At 32.0% G+C, this 26,083-nt stretch overlaps 2 protein-coding genes across 4 annotated transcripts; one reads left to right on the plus strand and one right to left on the minus strand.

Moving 5' to 3' along the window:
- Positions 1-27: 27 nt before the first annotated feature.
- LOC123678651 (pleckstrin homology domain-containing family F member 2) lies at positions 28-26,083 on the plus strand. Of its 3 annotated transcripts, none has more exons than XM_045615788.1 (8): positions 28-181; positions 1,045-1,109; positions 20,002-20,203; positions 22,724-22,849; positions 23,060-23,166; positions 23,251-23,410; positions 23,480-23,556; positions 25,373-26,083. In XM_045615788.1, exons 1-8 carry the CDS (start codon positions 166-168, stop codon positions 25,415-25,417), a joined length of 798 nt encoding a protein of 265 aa, XP_045471744.1. In that variant the 5' UTR covers positions 28-165; the 3' UTR covers positions 25,418-26,083. The 3 variants fall into 3 exon arrangements, with proteins under 3 accessions (XP_045471744.1, XP_045471749.1, XP_045471742.1); XM_045615793.1 differs by lacking the exon at positions 28-181 and adding an exon at positions 421-571; XM_045615786.1 differs by lacking the exon at positions 28-181 and adding an exon at positions 872-976.
- LOC123678647 (saccharopine dehydrogenase-like oxidoreductase) lies at positions 8,608-18,145 on the minus strand. Its single transcript, XM_045615783.1, has 2 exons — positions 17,241-18,145; positions 8,608-9,408 (listed from the first exon to the last, which is right to left on the minus strand). Exons 1-2 carry the CDS (start codon positions 17,980-17,982, stop codon positions 8,843-8,845), a joined length of 1,308 nt encoding a protein of 435 aa, XP_045471739.1. The 5' UTR covers positions 17,983-18,145; the 3' UTR covers positions 8,608-8,842.

Raw genomic sequence — 26,083 nt, forward strand, 5'->3', positions numbered from 1 at the left:
TTTTATTTGTTATGTCAAAATAAATGTCATATTTTGAACAAATGATTTGGATACCGTGTTTGTTATTACTCATCCCATTCAGAAATTTTCTACTTAGTTCTGAAAAAATTGTCATATTTTGAAAGTGGGAAATTTTTACAAAGTGTGTAATATTTCAAAATAACAATGGTAGATAAACTAGGTAAGCCCTAAAATAATATTCTTATGAGTTTTCTTAGAATAACAAAACTGCAATGGTGGTTTCCTAAAAAGGAAATTATTTTACTAATTTCATTACTTTAGCACTGAATATTCGATCTGAGTATTAGTGAAATGAAATTATTATTGATGTTAATCTTGGAACCGCAAAATATGATATATTGGAAAGAATACATGTTGCGGTTTTCTCTTTAAAACTTCTATTTTGTTGAAGAGAGAAAGCCCCTTACTCCTTTCGCCTGGTGAAAATCTTTAATCAATTAATAATTTTCTGTAATATGTAAAGAATATACTTAGCTCCGCAAATGATATCCACTTTTATAATAAAAAGGGGATATGGAAAATGTTGATCAACAATGAAAATATTCAACAGGTAGGTGAAATATGTTTAGAAGAATACTTGTATTTCTCTCATTTATCCACTTTAAATATCTGAAGATGAGCTATTCATCGGCTAGATTTTGATGAAGAAATTGAAATTTTGAAGTGTTATTAATTGTGTTGATATTAGAGAGTTGCTAGATAGTCAACAACTGAAGTATAAAATCAGAACCCATGAAAAGAAACTAGACTAAATGGAAATAATGTAAATTTCATACCTATTTAGTTTCTCTTTTTAAGTTCCATAATAACTTATTACTTTTATCACCCACTTCATTTTCTTCCTACTGTTGACAGAAATTCATTCTTGAAGTGTAATTGCTAGTGAAATATTTCTTATTAAACTATCAAAAAGATATGAGGAATTCTAAAAGGCTAGAGAAATTACTTCCTTTATGTATGTACATTTTTTATGTTCTTTTTGAAAGTTTTTCCTTTATGTGATGTGAAACAATTTAATTTCAGTGAATAGTGAGGCCAATACTAGGCGAATTTCAATGGTTGAGAGTTGCTTTGGTAGTTCTGGGCAGGTGAGTCTCAAGGAAAACTATTTTTTGTGTGCTTCTGATTAAAATGTATTTTTTAAAAATTGAACAATTCTATTCTTTATATTATGTCTCATTAGATTGTTTTGAAAACTCCATATCTCTTCAATAATGCAATAAGAATTGGTAGAAGTTCTTTAGCAATTATTTCAGAATTCCTTGTGTGATATATCTATCCATCATATTATTATTTTCATATCAAATATCTTTTACGTAATGTTGCAATTCTTGAAATTTAGTACAAAAATGAATTGTGCCCTGTATCGCAATTCCACTAGAACAAAAACCTAATCTGATATTGAACATTTTTAAGAAATTGGGCTTCTGTATTATAGTAAATGATACTAAGCTTTTTTGATCGATAATTGAAATACTTGAAAAGATTGAATTATTAAAATTACCAGAAAGTTTAGCTTGAGAAGATATTAAGAGAGAAATATTGAGAAGAAAAGGGTGCAGAGGAGCACTCTGGTCAAATATTCTTGTTTTGGAACTGTTTGCTTTGAAATTTCAACATTGAGCAGTTAGAAATCTCAATCCAAAATATTTTGATCACTGAGTTTTCACAAGGTTTTGCAGCATCAAAAAAGAACCATTTTTCCTTTTTTGAGATTGGTGAATGACAAATTGCAAGTTTTTGATGGAGATGGAAGTTAAGTTTAGTCACTTATGATATTCTTCAGATAGTGATAGAAAAAATTTCTCAACAGAATTTTTGATAGGGTAAATGCAGTGGTTAGCCGACCGGCACTGGTTCTCGACCATTCCGTGTTTTGAGATAAAATAATAATAAAAATATATCATGTAGTGCAAAATATTTTCGCGGTACGTGTTCTCGACCATTCTACCCTTCCAAGATAGTTTGCATAGTAGTGGTATAGATCAAAGTTTTCGCGCTAAAAATTAGTTTATAATCGCCTATCATAGAAAAGGGTTCTTTCTCGTCCTCTCTTAGAAAAGTGCTTTGTGATATATGACCAGAAAATAGTAATTATTTCTTATTTTAAATGAATTATGTGTGTATATTTTGTTCCATATCAACTATAAGATATATTTTTGAGTGTATTTCAATCAAGAAGCAAATAAATGTATATTTTTTTGTATTCGGCGGTCGCGAACTGGTATTGGAAAATTTGTATCTTTTATTTCTCGACCAAAGTGGTGGAGAACCAATATGTTACTTCAATAATTGTTTATTTCAACCGATATATTTCTGTTGGATCATTTTCGTTTTTTTTTCGATACCCTGATTCATTTATATGTCTACTTTCTGAATATTAGTTTGCGACCACCGAATTAACGTTGAAACATTTATTTCTACCCTTTATTTATTCGCGGTCGAGAACCAATTTGATTGTACTTAATTCTCGACCACTGGTGGTCGGTGTTTTATATTTTATTTACTCATTAGTTTCTAAATAGATATTAAGAGCAAAATAACCAAATAATGTTGTATGAGTTGCTATTTTGAAAAATTTATAGAAAGTGGAAACTTTTGCAAAATATTTTTTTTTTTACGTTCCGAGTGTTTCTTACTAGATTACCTCATCTGAAACCCATCTGAGTGATAGGTAGTGATGACGACAGTAAGGTACGAAAGTAAGTACTAATCACTCATCTCGCTCTAAAGTTTTTTATAAAATTTTCAAGTGGAGCGGCCACTATTATTAGTGGTCGAAAACTAACACAAAAATGGTCGAGAACTCTGCGGCGTGGTCGAGAACCGAAGGTTATTGAGATTTTCTATATGTTTTCACATTTCAAAGGTTAAATGCGGAAAGAACGCTTAATATTATATGACACATCATTCAAAACTCGCCAAAGAATCGATGAACACCAACACCATTAAAATTTGCTAAGTTTATGTGTGAAAAAATCGTGCTCGAAATCGATGTTTCTGTTAACTGGTCGAGAACCAGTGCATTTACCCTATGACTTGAACAATACAATTCATTGTGGTATTTGGGCGTTTTCTTAAAAGAAACAAAATTGATATAGTATTTTTATATTGGGGAAAGGATAGAATGCGAGAACACAAAGAATATTTTTTTGAAATAATAATGATCATAGGTGATGAATACGATAAAATATTTTTTTCAAGAAAATAAACACACATTTCTATTATGCCACAATGGCGGTGCTAGGCGTCATCGATATCATCGACCACCTAAGTCCTCGCGCCTTTAAGGCTTAGCAGAAAAGTTGTTATTATTGAGTTTATTTTTTTCGTATATAATTTCGTATGCCTGAATTGTATTTATCCAGAGTCGCAGAGTGGTCTAGCAACGCTATGAAAGTAGATGATACAGCGCTTGAGACTTGGGGAATCCCCTAGTGGTCATTTTCTTTGTTTCCTTAGTGATTCCGCGTCCGAGACTCGCTGAATACCCAAGTTTTTTATGATAAAATTTTCATGTATGACAATATATGTGCTTATCATATGATAATCAAGTGATTCATATATCATTTTTCGTCCATTAATTGCAACAAACTAATACCCTAATATATTGAATGAATATATTGAATTTCTTCATTCTTCAATTCTGTTTCAATTGTTTGAAAGTTTACCTCTCTCTGTGAAGAAATAATCCTCCCCTTTTCATTATTTATTGAAAACTTATTATAGTTATAATTTAAACGGCTTAAAGGGCAATTAGAGAGTTTATTGGAACTTGAAGAATTTCCGGATATTTGTCCTATTTGTCATTCCTACAAACATCGGTATAATTTCAACTAAGTGCGATTAGAAAGTTTAAGTATCTTCAGAAATTTTGGAATTTGGCATTCTTCGAAATCAGGTTTAATTTTATCTACCTTGAGGGGGATAAGAGTTTTTTGAACCGGTACCGGACCTTGAAGAATTTCCGAATATTTTGTCTCATTTGTCATTCTTCGGTAAGGGATACAGTTCAAATAAGGATAGACATTTTAAAGTTGGAACCACAATAAAAGTTACATTATGATTAAATCGTTAAAAATGTGATCTAGTGCTCAGTGTTAATCATTTATTCTTTTTTCACAGAATATGGCTACCCATACGAAAAAAATTATAAAAATATTGAGGGGGTGTTTGAGCCCATGGTTATTCGTCTCGGAAACACAAGAAAATATTTTCATAAATCTAGAACTACGAAAATAAAAAGGATAAGCTGTATTCCTTATCATCGAGGTGAAACATAATTTCAATTTTGTGATTGTTATCGTTTCTGAAAAAATATTTATTATTGTTATACAGGGTGTTTCCTTATTGAATGTCAATATTTATGGGGTGATTACATTTTGAGATACAGGGTGGTGGAGTTTTCAAAAATAAATAATTGTTAATATCTACAATACCACTTCAGATATTTTAATGAAATTTGTCATATATGTACTATAAATCAAGAAGCATTTTTAATGTATCACTTTTTTTTCAATTTCCACCAGTGGCCTTCGTACGCAATTTGATCTGCATATTTTGGCAGACATTGATAGTACGCTACAGATTTTTCCTGAAATAAAAATTATTTTTGAAATTCCTAATCATTTCTTACCAAAGTTAATCACTTGACTTTTTTCAATCTGATGCACAGTTTTCGCTTAAAAAAATGAAAACTGTTTCTCTGCATGATCATAACAATATCGTTGATACATATATATGACAAAATCACCATGCAGAGACATACGTAGATTTTATTTGTCAGACTAAAAAAATTCAAGGGATCAAATTTACTCATAATTGAATACAGATTAAATTTTTTTTATTGACTGAAAACTTTGCCACCCTGTATCTCAAAAGGTGAGACGTTTAGGACATATGTTCATATGAAGTTTTTTCCTTAAAATGGGCCCAAAAATCACTCCCATAAATATCGACATTCAATTAGGAAACACCCTGTATATTATTATATTTATTTAATACCTCACGTATTTTCCGAGAAGAACTCAGGACATCGGACAGATTTTTCAAAACATAAATGTGAGAATGTCAGGGGTGATGAAATTTTTTATCAGCTTATATTCTTTTCTATATCTATTTTCGATCGAAAACAGGTGCCTTGAAGTGGTAAAATCAATTTTGCAAAGAGAAAAGAACTTTTATTAGATTTCTCGCCACAAATTGGTGAACAACAATTAAATGGTAGATGATGGCTTAATTTACTTTCTCAAAATGACATGACCCCTTACCTCAAAATTTCAATTCGGATCTGTTATGAAGGAAATATAAGGTTTTTTCGATATTCTGCTCAAATTCTGAATGGTTCTTATTCGGCAATCATCAAGAAATTTCGGACGAACCTTGATTTTTATTTTATATTTAGCTAGGTAATTGACAAATTCTTAATTCGGTCAGATCCGTTATCACGGAAATATTGGGATTTTTTTCGATATTCTGTTTGAATTTTACCTATATGGTTCAAGTGAATCGATCAAAATAAAATTTGGCATAAAGCCTGAAATTGTTACTATACACGCAAAATTCAAACTTGGTTGGATTAGTTCTCCCTGAAAAATTTTTTTTTTTAATATTCGGTTTGAATTTTCTAGGGTTCTGATGACGTAATCAATATGAAATTCCACACGTAGCTCGAAATTGTTATTCAATATTTAATCCCACAATCTCAACTTTTTTGTCACTGAAATATTAAGTTCTTTCCCTTTATTTTGCTTGAATTTTGTCTGGTTCTAGAACACGATCAGCACGAGATTTTGCTTATGGTTTGAAATTTTTATTCTACATCTGACTACGAAATTTCATTTCGATCGAATTGATGGTTTGGAAATCTAAAACGGTCATATTTACTGGACTTGTGCTCATTAACGAACAGAGAGGAAAGTTGTGAGAACCTAGCAATAAAAAATATTTCGATCATTGCTTTCAGGGGAAGAGCTTAATCAAATGTTACCTATGAATATTCGAAAGTTGCTGCTAAGTTTTGTCAAAAAACTCCCACTCTTTCTTGGTGACAGACCAAATGAATACTTATACTAACAATAAAACGCTACGAATTTGAAGTATAATTTATTATATCCTTACATAATATTTCAACTGAACATAACAAAAACAGTGCAAAATCTACTCAACGGTTTGCTAGGTCCTCTCTATATACTTCTATAATCCATTTGAAAACAAATTTAACAAAATGCTATAATATTGAGATAGTTGAACTCGATGTTAATATCTTTCAATCAACTATTACAAAACTTCAAAGATGTTAATTTTAAGGCTGACGAAACATTTTTTTTTTTCATTATTTTCTGCAGAAAATTTAATGTTTAGAGGGTTATCATACTTACGACCGGTCTGACGGACAGAGTCAACAGTGATATCTGTTTATGGAAATATTCTATTAATTTCGTAAAAAATTCACTGAATTATAGAAAATAATGTACAGTAAGTTCTCTCTAACACTCGTTCATTCAGAAGTTCGCCACTTCGTGGCTCGTATTTGAATTTTGAACTCGTGGAAGAATATCAATGCCTTCTGCACTTGTATTATAAATAACTATTTGATAGCATTACTGAGAAGTCAAAAGTGACGTTTATATAAAAATGATATTTCTGCTTCATCCAGTTTAGTTATTAGTGAATACTAAGATGCATAGAATACCTGGTGTGTCTACTTATACCTGTAAAACTTTCAGACAAAACGGGAGATTTTTCGGATTTATACCTACTTGATTTCGAGGGATCGCGGGCTTTTCAGATGGCGCATACATCGTTTACATTTGACATTTCTCTCAATTCTCGACTCTTGTGAACCAAGGGCGTAGATCTTTTTTTTCTTGGGAAGGGATAATCGAAAAAAAAATTTTTGACGACAACTTTTATTCATATCTGTAATGTTAAAAAAAAAGTTTGATAATGAAGTTTGAACCAAATTACTCGAAATAATTTTTGTTGTTACTCATTCGGTTGTTCTTACCTTGTTCTCAAATAAGTTACGAGTTACGAAGGAAAATGAGAAATTACTTGGATAATTTTGAGAAAAAAAAGTTTCATGAATATGAGCCCACAAAGGCTTTGCTTTCAATATACAGGTTGTTTCTAGTGTGTCGTACAGTTTATCAAATATTTATTAATCTTCGCTACAGATTAGGTAAATAAATACCAAAACTTATAATTAATGCATTCATTAGAGCTTACTAGCTGGATCTTTATAACAATTTGGATTTTCCTGAGGATTACTAGAGATTTTTCTTGAAATCGATAGCAGATACGACAAAACTATAACAAACCAAAAAGTGTAGTACTGGACCAGAGTCATTTTTCTACATTTTTCTAAACTAACAGCCATTCACCAAAATATAGTTTTGGAGGAAGGAAGCAGGCATCCTTCCAGAAAATATATCACCCTGTAGATTTACATTCAAAATTAGCATATCACATAGTGAAAACTTTAAACTGGAATATCTATGGCCAATTCATATTAAATATCTTGTGAAGGGAAGGTTATACGAGAAAATAATTTGAACTTCAACACATGTATCTCAAAACAAAATGTTTGGGGACTCATGTTATAGGACTTTTTTTCTTAAAATGATCCGAAAATCTGTCATTTTCATTCGCATCTCCAATTTAGGAGCACCGTGTAATTACCCCCAGTATCCCCCTATTTCTACGCTCTTGTCGTGAACTTTGAGCACAGACTAATCTGTGTAATCTGTGCTTTGAGTATAGAACAATAATATTTAATATTCTATGGTCTATCATTATATTCCATTCATTTGAGTAAAAATTCGATATGAACTTAATTGTAATTTATTGTGAATGTTTGCAGTGTCTAAAATCAGTATTTCCTTTTTAAACGGCACCAGGCAGATGCGGGAATTCGAAAAATTTCAAAGAGCGCCACCTTACAGCACTCTGGTGAAGCAGCCCACCAAAGCAACAGGTGGGTCTCTCAAAAAGTCTGAAACAAAATCGAATCAGTAAACACACCAGGTATTGTATGCATCTTAGTGAATACCATTTTGATTGACATTGACATCCTCAACCGTCACATTTGGATCTTGTACGAAATTGAATTTGACCACGAGTTTTTCATCAGTGAAGCCAAACTATTGTGTGAATCATTCCTTAAATAGAAATTTGAATTACTGATTTTATGGCAAACTAATAGCGTTTATCTTTGAGAAAAATCACTCAATGACAGATTAAATACAACTATTCGATTTTGATCCAGTTACCAAAAATGAAAAGTTCAAATTCACCATATCTTATGTATGGAAAAGTAATCAGGACTCAATTATAAGCTTTTGAATGACATTATAGATTTATGTAAATAATGGTTTAACGTCTGTGTATTAACATATTAAATTAATCGGAGAATCTTGAGCTTTCTCGATGGCTCAGTGGCTAGAGCGTCGAACTAGTTATTCGGAGGTTGCTGGTTCGAGACCCACTCGGATTGAAAAATTGTCTGAATGCCGTGAAATTAATTTAATATTATAGATTTATCCATGTAATCATCAGTGGAAATTAGAAAAGCAAAATAAAATATTATTTTCAAAGTTTATTTCGCTATAAGCAGTCATGTAATCTTTTTGAGCATAAGCTTAACAAGCAATATGTGTTGCGGTGAAATTAAGTTCTTCTGAATTATACCTCTATTGACTTTTGTATCGGTGAATTCAATATGGTTTCTCAAACACTCGACATTTGCCTTTCAGTCTTTCATTTCAATAAAAAAAAATTGAATTTACCTAATTCTGTGATACTTATTCAGATATCATATTTAACTGGTGATGTTGAATTCTTTAAGTAATTCAAAAGCGACTCCGTTTTCAATGAGTTCGTCCATCAAAGAAGTTTCGGCAAATACAGCTGCAGGAGAAAATACCCCTCCCCTCTTAGGCAGGTTGAATTGCTCTGTAAGAATTTTGATCGAAGCCAAAACCATACATTTAGAAGTTATCCCATATACAGGATTAGTCCCCTTCACTTGTACAATAATTCCTTTTTGAGGGGGTCCCTTGAATTTATCATCCGGATTCGTGGATTTTTCTGTCCAACCTTTCCCTACCAGGGACAAGCAGAATTTGGTGTTTTCAATTTTTTCCTTCGATGGCTGTTGTTGATCATTGGCGAACATTCCTAATGAAAAAAATCTGGGATATCTCAACAGAAGATTTCTTCCGAACTTGATTCTAGCCAGAGTCGTGAAGAAAGCGCCGACTATGCCCAGAAGTAGCATTGTGATGAAGCCGTTGATCAGTAGATAGGTTTGGATTTGCGCCGGTCTTTTATGTTGCTCTTGGTAGAAATAATATTGTGATCTGTACATCACTGATCTATCTGGTCCTGAAAAAAGAAAATGGATCAATAAATCTCGAAGCATTAATATTAGGAATGCAATCAAGTCATACTAGTTTGATTTTACACACAAACTTGACTTGACTTGAAAATCAAACTTTTTATGTAAAAAAGTTTGACTTGACTTGATTTCTGTATCTTTAGATTTGGCTTGAAATCAAACTTCTTCAAACAATTTGTAGTTTGAATATCATATTGCGTAACGTATCTGAACCTGTACTCTGCTATTCCGCAAATTATTTATAGTTCATTTTCAGAAGGATACGCTTGGCTTTCGTTTTTTTTTTAGTTTGTTCGTTGTGTCTAAACCTGAACTTTTTTCATGCAGCTCGGAATACCGTACAAAAACAAATTGAGTCTGATTTTGTAGACCCCCCCCCTCCAAAAAAATTATGAGAAAAAAATCTGTAGACGAGCCATAATTAATTAGCAAGAAAAATAAATATACAGATTTTTTTGATGTTGCGGCAGGCGATTCCAAAACAATGAAAATTGGAAAGTGCAAATGATGTAAAAATAAAGAACAACGGTATAAAATGCCAATAGTGAAACAAAGTCATTTAACGACATTTGTTGAGGAGCCACAAAAATTGTATGAGGTAGAATTTTCGCGGGAACCTTCTGGATCAAGTAGTATTTGTGATAGTAATAACATAAAACGTCGGATCCAAAATTGTCAAAATAGTTTTTATTAGCAGGGGCTCAAGTGCCAAATTTCTTGTTCACAGCATTCACTCAATTTGTAAGAAGTACTGAAGTAAGAACTCAACTTTTCACGAAGAGTTTTGAGGTGACAAGTAGGAGTTGATTGAAAAAAAGTTTGAAATAATGTATCTTCTTTTTGTTTCAAATTAATGTAGGTACCCACTTACTATATTCAACATAAATATTTTATCCATTCAAGGTATATCTACTAAATAAATTATTTTTCAAACTAGTTTGACAAACAGTTTGAATTTTCAAACCTGTAACCATTGTCCAGTTTGATTTGACTTGAATGATTTGTCAGAGAGATTGACTTGAATTTGACTTAATTTCAAGTCAATCTCAAACATTCAAGTCAAACTTGTGTAACTCTAATTATTATGGGATATTAACCCTATCCAAGTGATAATGAGAAAATACCTAGTAATAATTAGATCAATTCAATTATTTTAGTTCAATAGTATCCATAATCAAATTACTAACGCACTTTCACGAGTTGATTTCTTTAGTGTGCAATCTTCGAATAAAAATAAGTTTATTTCAAATGTATGAATTATGAAGTATAAAAAATAGTTCTACTCAATATTTTATTATTTCCAATTTTTGCCCAACTCCGCCTAACAATCAAGGAACATCCAAAAAATCCAATAACAAAGGGTTAGACAGTGGCGTAACGAAAACATTTTGCTTTGAATAGCTCAATGTCGATTTCAACACTATTTACACAATTTAAAAACAAAAATTATCTGTATCGAATATATAAAAAAAAAATTTTTTTTTCAATTCGTGAACCATTTTTAAAAAATTTTTCCAAATATATAATTCCCACAAACCGGGTGTCCCAAATTATCGTGTGTATTGCTTTGTATAACATGGAAGTTCCTTCCCAGTGATGTATAAAAAAGGTCGTACGTTTGACAGCCCTCTGGTAGCTACCTCTCACCTTTCATTTTCAAATGTCACCCCCTGTATATTGTCATTGGAAATTGCGTGTCATTCTATTTGGAATACAACGATAGCACATACTTGGTATTTTTTTAACAACAAAAACATTAACATTTTGTGAAGTATGAACTGCAACCAAAATACCTACTACGTAATTCAAAAAACGAAAAAACATTTGGAGCAAGTTTTTTGTTATAAAAAACATCGGTTTTTTAAAACAAAAATTCATCTTCTCATATGCGAAGTGTGTACAAACATAACGGGGGGCATTTCATTTTTCTAAGGATTATTGAATAACGTAAAAGAAGTCACAAAATATTAATGTTTTTGTTGTTATTAGTGAAAAAATACCAAGTATGTGCTATCGTTGTATTCCAAATAGAATGACATGCAATTTTCACTGACAACATACAGAGGGTGTCATTTGAAAATAAAAAGTGAGGGGTAGCTACCACAGGGCTGTCAAATGTAAGAACATTTTTTATACACCATCGGAAAAGTACTTTGATGTTATTCAAAGCAATTTTTTTATTATCTTGTCGAATAAGCTAGATATTGCTTGTATACCATAACTTGGTATACAACTCGGAATATTGAATCGAAATTACCATTCTAATTGCCGTGGATACAATAGGATGGCATGAAAACAGTGACGGCGCTAGTGGGGCTGGCCCCACCTAAATTTTTGCTGCCCTGTCTGAAATATCGTTTGAGCAAAAAAATACAACATGAATTCATCTCCAACTAGATGGACCTGGAAAAAAGGTTACTTGATATAAGTTGAGAGTTTGGTTCAACTCAACAACTACAGGGCTATTTCGGGCAGCAATTGATAAGGTCCGTGTCGCCATCATGTTAGCCAACATCAAGAATGGATAGGCATCAAAAGAAGAAGAAGAAGATATAAATTTTTCGAAACGTATAATGTAGGCACTGAAAGTAGCGAATGGAAATTCAATATCGTCAAAAATAAGGGAAACATCTAACAATTCTAATGAAAAATTGCAGAGATTCCACATTATCAGTACTCTGATTGTGTCTGTTTGTGATTTTTTGTTCTCCAAGTTCTCCAACTTCGCAAGTTTATTATCAAGCTTGTTGGTATTTCTATGTAAAACGTTGCCAACCAAACTATTTTCTATCTTGATTCATCATGATTATCGAAAATAAATAAAAAAAAACTATTCCGAAAATCATTTCCTTCGATTCCATTCCATTTGCAAGATAAAACTAAAAATTACGTTTTTTATTGTTTTTCAACAGCTTGCATCTTTTCAACCAAGCCGAATAGGAAAAAATGGAAAAAAGTGTTTACTTTGACCTCAGGAATCTTCGGTTGAAAAATATGTAGGCACAAGTCAAAGAATCACCCTGTATATAGTAGGAATTAATTATATTTTGAATTAAAGCACTTACTATAATTGAACAAAATACTGGTAATTACCAAGGGCATAGTAAGGGGGGGTAATTAGTTACATAATTCGTCCAACAAGACCCATGTTTCAAGTGTATTATTTTGAAGTGTTCATCTTTGAAGACGATATAAATTTGAATAAACAGTACATATTTTGAATTTATTGTTATTCGGTATTCTGAAGAAAAGAGGGTTCAAACACCATGAATTCATATCGTTATATTTTATCATGCTATTTAAAGAGGAAATAATTGAATCATTGTATTAAATTTGCAATTTCTTTTTCGCACTGCTTCGCTATTCCATTAAATATGGTATTTTGAGGAAATTAGTTTTTTTCTATTTCATAGCGTTAAGACGGAAATAAACGGTAAATACTCCATAATAATTATGTTAATATTTTGCTTCCTAGTAGATAATAAATTTGAAATGAATTCCTGAACAATTTAATTAAGTTATTATAGATGAAATTCCTTTTCAAAAGCATACCTCACTAGAGCACAGATGAATGATTTGTTGAAAGATTAAATCACGTGTGGCCATTTGATAAATCTTTTGTGATTATTTCTATAGTATAGTTCTATAAGGAAGCATTTAAGTTCTAATAATAGAACGAAATAAGTTGCTCTCAATTGTTGATACTTCAAAATATATTCGTTCACTTATTTTTCAACTTTTCTTAAGGCAACCATAATGGAAATAGGAAGACCAATAAAATTTGTCACGATTTTATGTTAATACAGTATGAACAAAAAAAAGTTGAAAGGAGCTAAAATAATGAATGCTTATCTTGCAAGCGTTGGCAAAAACACTGCCAATATGAAAAAAGATAATTTGGAAAGGTCAGATTTGTTTGTTAGATCATTCATGATATGTTGTCAAGGATAAACAAAGTCTAAATCATCTAATCATTAAATTCGAATCAAGTATACATTTATAGTTACCTATTACCTAATTATTCGGTAAAAATTAGTTATATGTTTGACAGTTCGACATAAACGAACAAATTGGTCTATCCTTAAATCCACGTTACAACATTCGTTGAATATTTTTATCGACGTTGTGAACTAATGGATCAAAAAATCACGTCATATATAATACTTATTTTTCACATGAATAAATAATATTCCATGGAACCTTGATGATTTCTTTAGATTTCGTCGTTTCATTAGCTTGTTCATTTAATTGGGTCATTATAATTAATTAATGTTAATTTCAATTTTGAATTTCTTTCATTTTAACACTTTTCGCTTAAAAATAACTATTATTCCATTTGAAACGAATTTGAATTTGATGAGGAATCCATCTAAACAAACAATTTTGTCAAAAAAGTACCGGGGATTATCCCTAAAAACGTGAAATATGTATTTTTCATGAAGATTTATCACCTGCCAAAATAAAATACGTACTTAAACCATCGAATAATCTAATAATTAAAACATTATTTGGGCGTATTCTCTGTATTCGATTTCTGCCAAATTTTTTCTTCTATTATTATCAACATGTAAGTGTCGTTGTATAATACAGTAGGTATGTTTTCACACACCATATAGGAAATGGACGATGAAGAGTAATTGTCAATTGCTTTTCTACTCTCACAACGAAAAAAAGGATCCCTGAGCCTAATATGGTAAGTCGCACTACTCTTGCATCTGAGACGAACGTCCGATCCGATATCTGATCGTATAAACTTATACCGGATGTCCCAAGTTATCGTATACAGGCAATATCTAGCTCATTTGACAAGATAATAAAAAAAAATGATTTGAATAACACCAAAGTACCTTTCCAATGATGCATAAATGAATCATTTTACATCCCCTTTTTATTTTCAAATGGCACCCCCTGTACATTATCAGTGAAAATTGAGTGTCATTCTATTTGGAATAAAACATATTTTTTCAGTAATAACAACAACACAAATTAATATTTTGTGATTTCTTTCACGTTATTTAATTATCCTTATAAATATGAAATGTCTCCACTCATGTTTGTGCAAACTTCATATATGAGAAGTAGATGTTTTTTTTGTTTTAAAAAACTGATGTTTTTATAACAAAAAACTCTCTTTAAATGTTCCATCGTTTTTTGAATTGCATAGTAGGTATTTTGGTTGCAATTCATACTTCCCAAATTTCAATGTTTTTGTTGTTATTAATAAGAAAAATACCAAATATATGCTTTCGTTGTATTCCAAATAGAATGACAAGCAATTTCCATTGACAATATACAGGTGGTGCCATTTGAAAATGAAAAGTGAGGAGTAGCTACCACAGGGCTGTCAAAAGTACGAACTTTTTTTATACATCATTGGGAAGGTACTTTGATGTTATACAAAGCAATTTTATTATTTTTTTATTATCTTGTCAAATAAGCTAGATATTTCCTGTAAACGATAACTTGAGACACTCGGTATGTAGATATTTAAGCATCAGATGCCCTGATCCCACAATTGTTTAAGACAATCGGAACCGAAACTAGGAAATATCCAGCCGCCCTAAGTATATTGAAATAATTCAATAAATGAGGTGATCTTCAGAGTAAAAAAATTTTTTTTTTGTTGAATTGCGTATTTTAGTAATTTCGTAATCTATTATGTATTAAATGCAAGTTTTCAAAACATAATTTAAAAAATGGACTGAATATATCATCGACTTGAATATTTATGATTATTGTGATCCAAAAACGCTGTACTATGACGTCAGATGGACGCGATAAAAATTTGGCAAAAGTGCAATGAAGACCCGTTTTTTTCGCATGTACGAACAATAGTATGATTCTGTGTCAAGGTTAAAATGAAAATTCGATGCGAGCGAATCATTCGAACACTCATTCATTAAAAAATCTTTTCTGAATTTCAAACTCGTGGAGGAATATCTATATGAATAACTATTCTTCACGACTCCTAAATCAAAAATATATATATGTTGAATTTCAAATCTTGTTTCATAATGAAACTTCTATGTATTCCATTTCGACATATATTGAAATTGAAAACTGAAGCGGAGATATTTCGAGAAGAATTCTTCTTCATGTTTTTCAGAAGATGAAGTTATATTTGTATGCGTATTATTACTGATTGGGGGCTTGTTCAATACAGGACTAGAGTCAGTTATTGAAGAGATCAGCGTATTTGAAATGTTCATCCGATTTCGTATTGAATTTTCAATGTATTCTTCCATTTCATTGATGAAACATGAAAACATGCCAGAAACACGTAACACATTTTCCGAGATAGAATTCATCTTTTTTGCTCCTTTCCAACAATTGGAATGAGTATAATTATAAAAGTTAATTGAGTCTACTAGAATGAAGGTTTTTCAATATAAATTAAAAAATTGACAACATTTAGTCCTTTTTTTATATATCTATTTTGAACACCTTCATCAAGTAGACTCAATTAATATTTATAATTTGAAATGATAATTTATTGGTTAAGTGTCAACCTCAACCAAATTTCTAATTTTGTTTTTCAATTGTAAATGTCGATTTGTATTTGTATTCCACGGGAAGAACAAGAAATAAATCAATGGCTACTTGTCGTAATTCTGTGAATTCGAACTAGAGAAACATTTATTGTCAGTTAGTTTTGAGATTACCCAATTGTAATTCTTGTGAAGTAGGTATACAACACAGATTACATACTCTGTGGTATACAAGTTATGAGTTGGTAAATTCAGTAAGTTTTTCAAACAATAAGGCACTGATCAGGAAAAATTGTACTTTTTGGAATATTTATATTCAATATTAATAATATTGAATATAAATATTCCAAAAAGTACATCTGCCTTTATGTTTATTTAGTTATTCAATTTATCATCCGTTTACTCTATTTGTACAGTTTTGGTTATTTTGAATTTTCTTTTGGTTGATAATTAATATTTTGTCACTATTGGAATTGTATTTCAAGGAAAAAACAATTTGTCATAAAAATATATTATGTTGTGAAGGAAAAAGTGTAATATTATCAATATACATAGCAAAAAATCTCGAAAAGGAAACATCTTACAGAAAAATGTTTCGAATAAAAGGTTGATGATTTTGATGGGGAAGTACATTCATGCCAGAACCTCTTACATTCCCATTGTGGGGGTATGGGGGTCAACTTTGGAATTTCAAATGGGACCCCTTGTTTTTTATAGCAGATTTGTATTGTACGGCAAAAAATACAAATGTTTTGTACGAACAATTTTTCACGATTCGTCACAGATGACGAAATCGAGTCTGAATTTTCGTATGACGTACTCGTATTCTTAACGTACTCGTTCTTTAGTAGATCTATAGTAGAGAACAACAACGAATCAAATGTTCAGTTAAATTTTAATGAAGTCATAAATTTTTTGTCAAGAATTTTCCGCCGAATATCCCTCGGCATTGACAAATGCCCCATAATTTAATGACAAATTTCTCAAGCTCGTATTTTGGTAACAGGCGTAACAGCTCTCTGCTTTCGGCTTCGGGTTTTTAACCAAGTAACGAGCTTTCGATTGTCATAACATTATCTCGTCTATTATCAATGCTCTAGGGATATCACTACTGAGAATCAATTCGGATCACAGATTGGTTCTATTCTCTCTTTTCGAAATTAATTCGTAATATCCATTCCATAACAAGTAATGGAATGAAATTCAGTCGAAATTCATACGAAACTAGGTATTTCAGTATTATTATTACATATCAAGTGATGGAATACTAACATGTTGTGATATAGACGATATAGTAGTCGTGGGGAAAAATATTATAGTTATAGACTAACCTGGAAAAAATACCGCCCATTTTCCATCTATCGGTGATTTGAATGGCAAAAATCTCCTCTTGAGCACCGGTTTCATTTTCGGCAATTTTTTCGAGAACAATTCCGTCCTCAGCGGCCTCAGCTCACTCACGTGTCCAACCTCGTGCACTGCAGACGCCCAGGTACCGTAGTTGCTTTCCGGTTCCCTCGACAAGGGCCCACCGCCCTCCGTCATCTGAAAGTACGTCTCCACCGAGTTCAAGGTGCCATTGAAATTGTTCTCCAAAAATATCACCCCCAGATCGGCGGGGATGCTGTCCACGCCGCAAGAGCTGACGATGTAGATGTTCTTGTTTTTGGCCTCCTCGTTGTACTTGAACTGCATACTTTCCATGTAATACGGTTCGCCGCTGACGTCGACGTGGTGGGTACCTTCCTCGACACACGCCTTGACCACCGTCTCTCCCAGGAACCTGTAGGGGCCGCAGCAGTTGATCACCAGCCTAGCTCTGGATGCCATATTTTTGACGGATTGTGGGTCTGTCAGGTCGGCTATGATTATCGGCCTGTTGGTCGCTTCGGAATCTTCTGTTTCTGCTGCCAGATCCGCCAGCGCTTTTCGAAGGCCGTTTTGGTTTCTTCCCGCCACCCCCCATGTCAGATTTCTTCCCTTCGCTCGGGTTAACTTATGGAGCTCTTTCAAGACGTACTGGCCGGTGAAGCCGGTGGCTCCAAGCAGTATTATATCCAATTTTTCCGCCATTCTGATGCTCCGGTATGAGTTGCTCGCACTTCACACACTGCTCAAGGAACCGGTCAAATCCGTGCTCTTCCCAGCCTAACTTTTCTTCACCTGAAAAAGATCGAACCTCATAAACTGGCTTTATATGAAATAGTGAATGCATCAAGGTCGTTCATGTTTATGCGATGAGGACTTACAGAATGTCGAACATTCTTTGATGTAGTATCATAATGATTATGGCCAAAAAAGGATCCCCAGAAAAAATGAAATTAAAGCATGTGCAGAATAGTATGCGAATTCAAAAGTGTTTGATTGTTAAACGGGTTCAGTGATCCTTCATTATGAAGGTTTTCGTTAACATTACACGTTTGGGTATTTATAATGTTGTCTGTCATATATGATATCGCTTTACCTGAAATGATGAATGGAATTGATGTCGATATAGAAGCGGCAGACAACTAAATTGAGCGTCGTTATTGTTGAAATAGTCTTGGGAAATAATCCATTATTAGAATTATTAAGTATTAATGAATAAGTTATTAAAAAAATATCTATTCCCTTCATATTATTGAGTTCGATCGTCTTCCTACAGTGAAATCGATAATCATATACCTAGTTGTCTATTTTAAGAAAAAATTAATTGAAAAGTCTGCATATCTGTATAAATTGTTTTTACACAATTAATTTATCAGAAACTAAATATATTTGAATAATAATTTGGATGACTATCGAAATTGGTTTTAAATCAAAATTTCTAACCAAATTTATAATCGCATGAAAAATCATCTGAAGAATATCATAGATTATTTTCGAAAATTCATAAAGCATCAATTGACGATCGATTTATAGTTTTTAATACAAAAAATTTCTAAATAATTTTTCAAAAAATTATCTTCATACAAACTTTATATACAGGGTGTAACATGAGTGACTGTCCAAAGCCTAGTGGTGAATGCAGGTCATCCAGGCCTTCCAGAAAAGTAGCTTGTTTTGTATATTAGGACTGTTAATTTCGGAGATACAGGGTGATTCATGAAAATTGGCCTAAATTTCTGATCTTCATAACTTGGGAATCTGCAGTCCGATTTTGTTCAAATTATAACTGTACTTATTTTCGCTATGAAGCAAATATATTCACGGTTTTTACATTTTTCAAGTTGGGTTAAGTCATTTTGTTTTAAATTTTATATCTAGTTTTTGAAGAATTCACAGTTTCATCAAGCATACTTATAATTGATATTTTAAGCCGCCTGTTACAACATTCAGTAGGTGCTGAGAGTTTACAATGGAAGAGAGTTAAACGGAAAGCTATAAAATCCGAAAAATTATCAGATTACATCATATATTATCACAGAAGGGATAAAAACAAGACCGTATTTAAAAAAAGGAACATAAAACACATCATTTTTTTTTTCATTTATTACTCCTTTGAAAAAAGTGTGCCATTCAAAGTGAAAATTTAATTCATTAGACTGAAATAATTTTCTTTCATGCCAATAACGATATTTCTCTTAATCGTGTAAAAAATGTAGATTTCGAAGTCTAAACGAAAAAACTCAATGATCGGAATACTGCCCTGATATCGATTTCACATTAATCGTTTTCAAGGGCTGCATGAAGTAAATGAACCCACAAAATTTGAACAAAATCGGACTGTCGATTCCCAAGTTATGGATATCAGAAATTTAGACCATTTTGCATGAATCACCCTGTATCTGAAACTAACATTCTTAGGTTACTTTTCTGAAAGGCCTAAATGACCTGCATTTGCCACCAGGCTATAGCCAGTCACTTATGTTACACATGAATGATCGACTTATTCATGACTTTATTCAATTTCATTTCTTGAATTGCCATTCACGAAGTATTAAACGCCAAAGCATCTAATTTTCTCAACGATTTCTATAGTTTCCCAGAAAAGCTATATAAATGGCCTTTAGCAGACACATAATTCATGTGAATCGGTCAAGAAAAAAAAAATGTTTCCCCTTTAAAAAATAAAAAGTTGTATCTGTTAAACTAACCTTTTTTAATTTTCAGCCTTTAGGAGTTCCCGGTAGAGTTCTAGTTGGTGAAGGTGTTTTGACGAAAATGTGCAGAAAAAAGCCAAAAACGAGACAATTCTTCCTCTTCAACGACATCCTGGTCTATGGCAACATTGTTATTAATAAGAAGAAATATAATAAACAACATATAATCCCTTTAGAAGAAGTGAAATTAGAAAGTTTGGAAGATGATAATCGTGAGTATGGATCTAACTTGAAATATTTAGTTCATCATATACAAAATTAAATTCAGGCGAAAAATATTTCTGCCTTGAATTAAAGCATTCATTGATAGTATTTGCAGCGCCTTAAATTCACCAGTAGCCTGTTATCTTCCCATAACTTATTCACAAACTAACGAGTATATAATTTCTATATGAGTATGAAACTCTTCAATCATCTACCTAGAAAAATAAGAGCCATTAAAGAAATAAAACTCTTAAAATAGAATTATTCGCAATGTTAGTCAAATGTGAACCATATTCAATACTTGAATTTATAGACTTTTGTCATGTACCGGGTTTTTCACCATAATTTGACCCCCCCTTTAACTTTGTTACTAAAAGAGGTACAAAAAAATGTTTTGTTCAAAAGTTTCACGAAATCGACTTGTGTTTTTTAAAATGATTTCACAAAACGAAATATATACAGAGTGGGCCACATATTGATTGCAACTTCATTTTGTCAAATGAAACACCCTGTATATTTTTCTATGTTTAACTAGCTCTTATTCCCCTGATTCCGAATATATAACATATGTTTGGCCTATCTCCCTTATTCTGAGTAACACAGAGTTTCAAATTTTAAGAACCACCTGGCATGCTCAGTGATCAGTTTTCAAGTGGTAGGCTGCGATAACTCAAAATGCCCTTTTTTGAGTTATCTTGTTGGCAACGATATGACATATAGTCAAATTGCCAACGAGATAACTCAAAAAAGGGCATTTTAAGAACCACCTGGCATGCTCAGTAATCAGTTTTCAAGTGGTAGGCTGCGATAACTCAAAAAAGGGCATTTTAAGAACCACCTGGCATGCTCAGTAATCAGTTTTCAAGTGGTAGGCTGCGATAACTCAAAAAAGGGCATTTTAAGAACCACCTGGCATGCTCAGTAATCAGTTTTCAAGTGCTAGGCTGCGATAACTCAAAATGCCCTTTTTTGAGTTATCTCGTAGGCAACGATATGACATATAGTCAAATTGCTAACGAGATAACTCAAAAAAGGGCATTTTGAGTTATCGCAGCCTACCACTTGAAAACTGATTACTGAGCATGCCAGGTGGTTCTTAAAATGCCCTTTTTTGAGTTATCTCGTTGGCAATTTGACTATATGTCATATCGTTGCCAACAAGATAACTCAAAAAAGGGCATTTTGAGTTATCGCAGCCTACCACTTGAAAACTGATTACCGAGCATGCCAGGTGGTTCTTAAAATTTGAAACTCTGTGGTTCCATGAATATGAGAGATAGACCAAACATATGTTATATATTCGAAATCAGGGAAAAAAGAGCTAGTCAAATATAGAAAAATATACAGGGTGTTCCATTTGAAAAAATGAAGTTGCAATCAATATGTTGACCACTCTGTATATATTTCGTTTTGTGAAATCATTTTAAAAAACACTAGTCGATTTCGTGAAACTTTTGTAGAAAACATTTTTTGTACCTCTTCTAGTAACAAATGTAAAGGGGGGGGTCAAATTATGGTGAAAAACCCGGTACATACAGCATAGGTATAGTAGTTCATTTGTAAAGAATTTTTGACTTGTTTTCATTTTGTGATTGTAGATACAATTCTGGAAATAAATACTTATTAACTTACAAAATCGGAATAAACACGATTAAAATATAAGGCGGAGTTTTATTAAACATTTTCGAGTGAGAAGACCACAAGCCTACACATGACAGAACCAATCCTAATAAGTAAAACTAAAATTTCAGGGTCTTGGCTTTAAAAATTCAAAAGTAACGCAGATTGTGAAGGTGTCCAAAAATCAACGCAAGATTCGAATTGAATTGAAAACACATTTTTTAGTCTTTTGGTTTTAATTATTTTATTGAATCATAAAGTACATATGATAGGGTTATTTATGGAATAACACATCATGCAAATGGCCTCCACGTCTTTGCTTACATTTGAACGCAATCGTATGTCGAAATTTTTCATGACCATTCTGCATAAATGTGGCTGAATTTCGTTGATGCAACGTTGAATCTCCTCCTTTAATGCACGCGTGGTTGTGGGCTTGTTGAAGTAAACCTGTGTGTATTTTGTTTGCAGAATAAAAGCCTTTATTATTATTTCAAATGACCCCATAAAAATAAATCTGATGGGGTTAAATCACACGATCTAAGGGGCCAATTCTGATCACCGAAACGAGAGAGTACACGACCTGAAAATGTCTCATGCAGTAATTGAAGTTTATCACGGGCTGTATGGCATGTGGCACCGTCTTGTTGAAACCACATATCGTCCACATCAATATCAAACAATTTTGGCCAAAAAACTGAGTTATCATGTCGCGATTAAGCACCAGTAACAATTATTGCTTAACCAGCCTCATTTTCAAAAATGTATGGTCCAATTATGCCTCCAACCCAAAATGCACATCAAGAACTGACTACCATGATAGACATTGCCTTATTTGTATGTAAATAACTCAAAACCTTGTTATGTAATTTTTGGTTAGGGAATTCTAACTAGCACCCTTTTTTCAGAATATAGGAATGGATGGCTCATAAGAACCACATCCAAATCATTTGCTGTATATGCTGCAACTGCTACAGAGAAGACTGAATGGATGGCTCATATAAATAAATGTATTGAAGATCTTTTAAGGAAAAGTGAGTTAACTTTTTTTAGTGAACTGAAATTATGTATTTGGATTTATACATATAATAAATACATAAAACTTAAAATCATCTTTTGTTGAATGAATGAAGTGGGATTTTTGCCTACCTTTTGATTTTATTTACAAATGAAAAAAACTTATTCCATAAGCGTTTTAATATATATTTTTTGATAAATCCTATTATCTTATTATTATTAAATAGGTGGAAAAAAAGCAGTGGAGGAGCATGCGGCTGTTTGGGTCCCAGACGTTGAAGCACCAAATTGTATGCATTGTAAAAAAACCCAGTTCACGTTAATTAATAGAAGGGTGAGTGTTGCTTTCATTTTTCCTTTGATCAAGGTGTCTATTAAAAAAAGGTTTGTGCTATCTTTTAAAGAATTAATTTTTCAGCACCACTGCAGGAAGTGTGGTGCAGTTGTTTGTGGACCTTGCTCCAATAAACGATTTTTACTTCCTAATCAGAGTTCAAAACCTCTAAGAGTTTGTCTCCATTGTTACGACATTCTCACATCAACAAAACCTAATAATTCTAATGAAGTGCCTCAGAAAGGTGAGTTCTTGAAAATAAGACATATATTGATTGGATTTCTTAATTTTTGAAACTCACTCAATATTTCAGATCGGATAAATGCTGATACTTCTGGAGAAGAAGATTCAGATGATGATGAAGAAACTGCGAAAGGACATTTAGAATCTGTAAGTAATCAACATTAATTGCAATCACCTAAATTGTTCATTCGTGAGTAGTTCATTTAGTTCATCAGACCAATCAACAATTTCAACAAACCCAGAATATATACCACTCTTATAAAGTGAAAAAAAATCTGTGGTCGTTTTGGCATTCCCATTTAGGTTCAGTATATGTACAAAAGAAAAAACATAGATTTACAAGGTTTCTCAGTTACAAGATGAGATAGAGCGATGCAGTTTTTTTATTGAACCAAAGATTCCAGATTCGGTCCTGCTGTTATAGCTTCTGTGGAACCTGATGTTATTTTAATGATATTTATTAATTTCCAAAAATGGATTTATTTCATTCAATTTTAGATAATTGACTTTATGTTTGCATCTTCTTCTTAGTACGCACCTAACCAAGGTTGGCGATCCTTCTAGCAATCCTAATGTTATTGTATACTGTTATCATTCGAGGTATATCCAAAGTCACTTGAACTAGTCTATAAAAACGCTTGACCAGAGATAATTGCAAAACAGTCATAAACCATAGGCGCACACTTTTCAAACTCTTGAGTTGAAAATAATATTTTTGCGTATGTATGGGACTCAGATGTCGATTCTATCAGAAAACTTGTGACGTGAGTAGATTTCGCTGTTACATCAAAAATGATACTATGTCATTCTACGGTGTTATAATTTGATTATTCTTTATTCTCGACCTGTAATATACTATTAAGGAACGTTATCAACGATGATAAACTGATAGAATTATAAGAGCACGATGTTTGAGATTAATTCGGAAATGTTCTTTCTGAAGATAAGACAAACTAGGGTAGAATAAGTGATCAGTTATTGTCTTCGATCTCTTCAAAAAGACCGCTTCCGCAATCTTCCCTATGCACGAGAGAAGACTGATTGGACGGCAGTCCTGCGGAAATTTAGCATGCATCTTTGCCGCCCTTGTGGATTGAAACCACGTTGGCTTTCTTTCATTTCTTCGGAAAGTGCCTTAGTCGTAGCACAGCAATGACTCTATTCGTCATTGCTACTAAGGCTTTGGAAGATGCACATCTTGAAGAGTTGGAAATTCAAATCATTGGCCCTACTTTCCCCTTTCTTCGCCTATCACCCTACCTCTACAACCACTTCCAAAATGTCAGCATCCCGTGGATTACCCTATATTTACAATTATTTATTCCATTGTATAATACTGCGATTTATTACAGAGAAATTCAAACAAACCAAAACAATAAATACATAAAATTAAATATTTCTAAATGAATTACCGAATTATCCATGAATTCGGTACGAGATGCAAGTTCAAAAAATTATTAAAAAAATGATGTGCATATTCTTCATGATTGATCAATAAATAACAAAGTACTACTTTTTTTATTTAGTTAACATTAAAACATTCGATTAGATTGATCATTATTTTCATTAGATGTAGTTCCTCATCTTTAGGGTAATTTTATTTAACACACTAAATTTTCAGTTTCGGTGGTAGGTAATGAAAGAATTATACCGTTTCAATAGGCAATATTTTGATACAGGTTCAGCGTAATCCACAAGGCTCTTTGGATTTTCATGAAATTAGAAGAATATTCGAATCAAATCAAATATACATAAACAATATATTGAAAAATAAGTAGGGAAAATGATGGATTTTGAATAAACCTTTTTCTCAAATAAAAAAAAACATACTTAGGGTTGAGACTTTCGTGGATGTGAAAAGGAATCAATCCAACAACAGAAGATTTATTGAAAACATTTATTTATGAAGATACTCTGAGTAATTCGTAAATTTATTGACAATAATAAGCTTAATTTTTTTCAGCCAAAATTTTATGGTGACTGTGTTAAACACGATGAAACTCAATAATACCTGCAGACACATGATGTTTAGTCAACTTATTTATATACAAGTATTATTTCTTATGATCATACTTTGAACTAATATTTATATTATTTAAATTAGCATTCATTCTCTTCTAAGATTATCGTTGCTTCGAATTTGTCAGTATTTTCCATCAAGGCATGATTTGCATTTTCGACATTTTGAAGTCAGTTAACTTCAACAATCAATGATGATCTTATTATGAGAATAATTTATTTTTTTGTCGCACATCTGCTTTGTTGAATATCCAACCTGTTATTCCATGTTTTGGAGTTAGATATATATATTTAGGTACAAAATATAATTTATATGCTATTCAACTGCTTGCGGCAAAAATTTGGAAGTAAGGAAATTTCTTGTTCTTTTTTGTTTGATCAATTCATTGTATTCTAGAATTTAACTCAATTGTATTAATTATTAAAATAATAATGCAGTTTTTTTAAATTGCAATACATAAAATTGAGATTTTGTGTTATTCAATAACAGTCAGTTGTCATTATTGCCAAAAATAAAATGCCGCAAGTAATTGAAGTATTTTTAGTTTTGAATTTAAGATGAATAATATATTCGTTATCTGAAACAATTATACGGTTTTTAAATATAGGTAGGTTTTATAATGTAAAAAAATTAAATTTTAGAATTATTGGTAAA

Source organism: Harmonia axyridis, chromosome 1 (assembly GCF_914767665.1).
Source record: "Harmonia axyridis chromosome 1, icHarAxyr1.1, whole genome shotgun sequence".
In the NCBI taxonomy this organism is placed as follows: domain Eukaryota; kingdom Metazoa; phylum Arthropoda; class Insecta; order Coleoptera; family Coccinellidae; genus Harmonia; species Harmonia axyridis.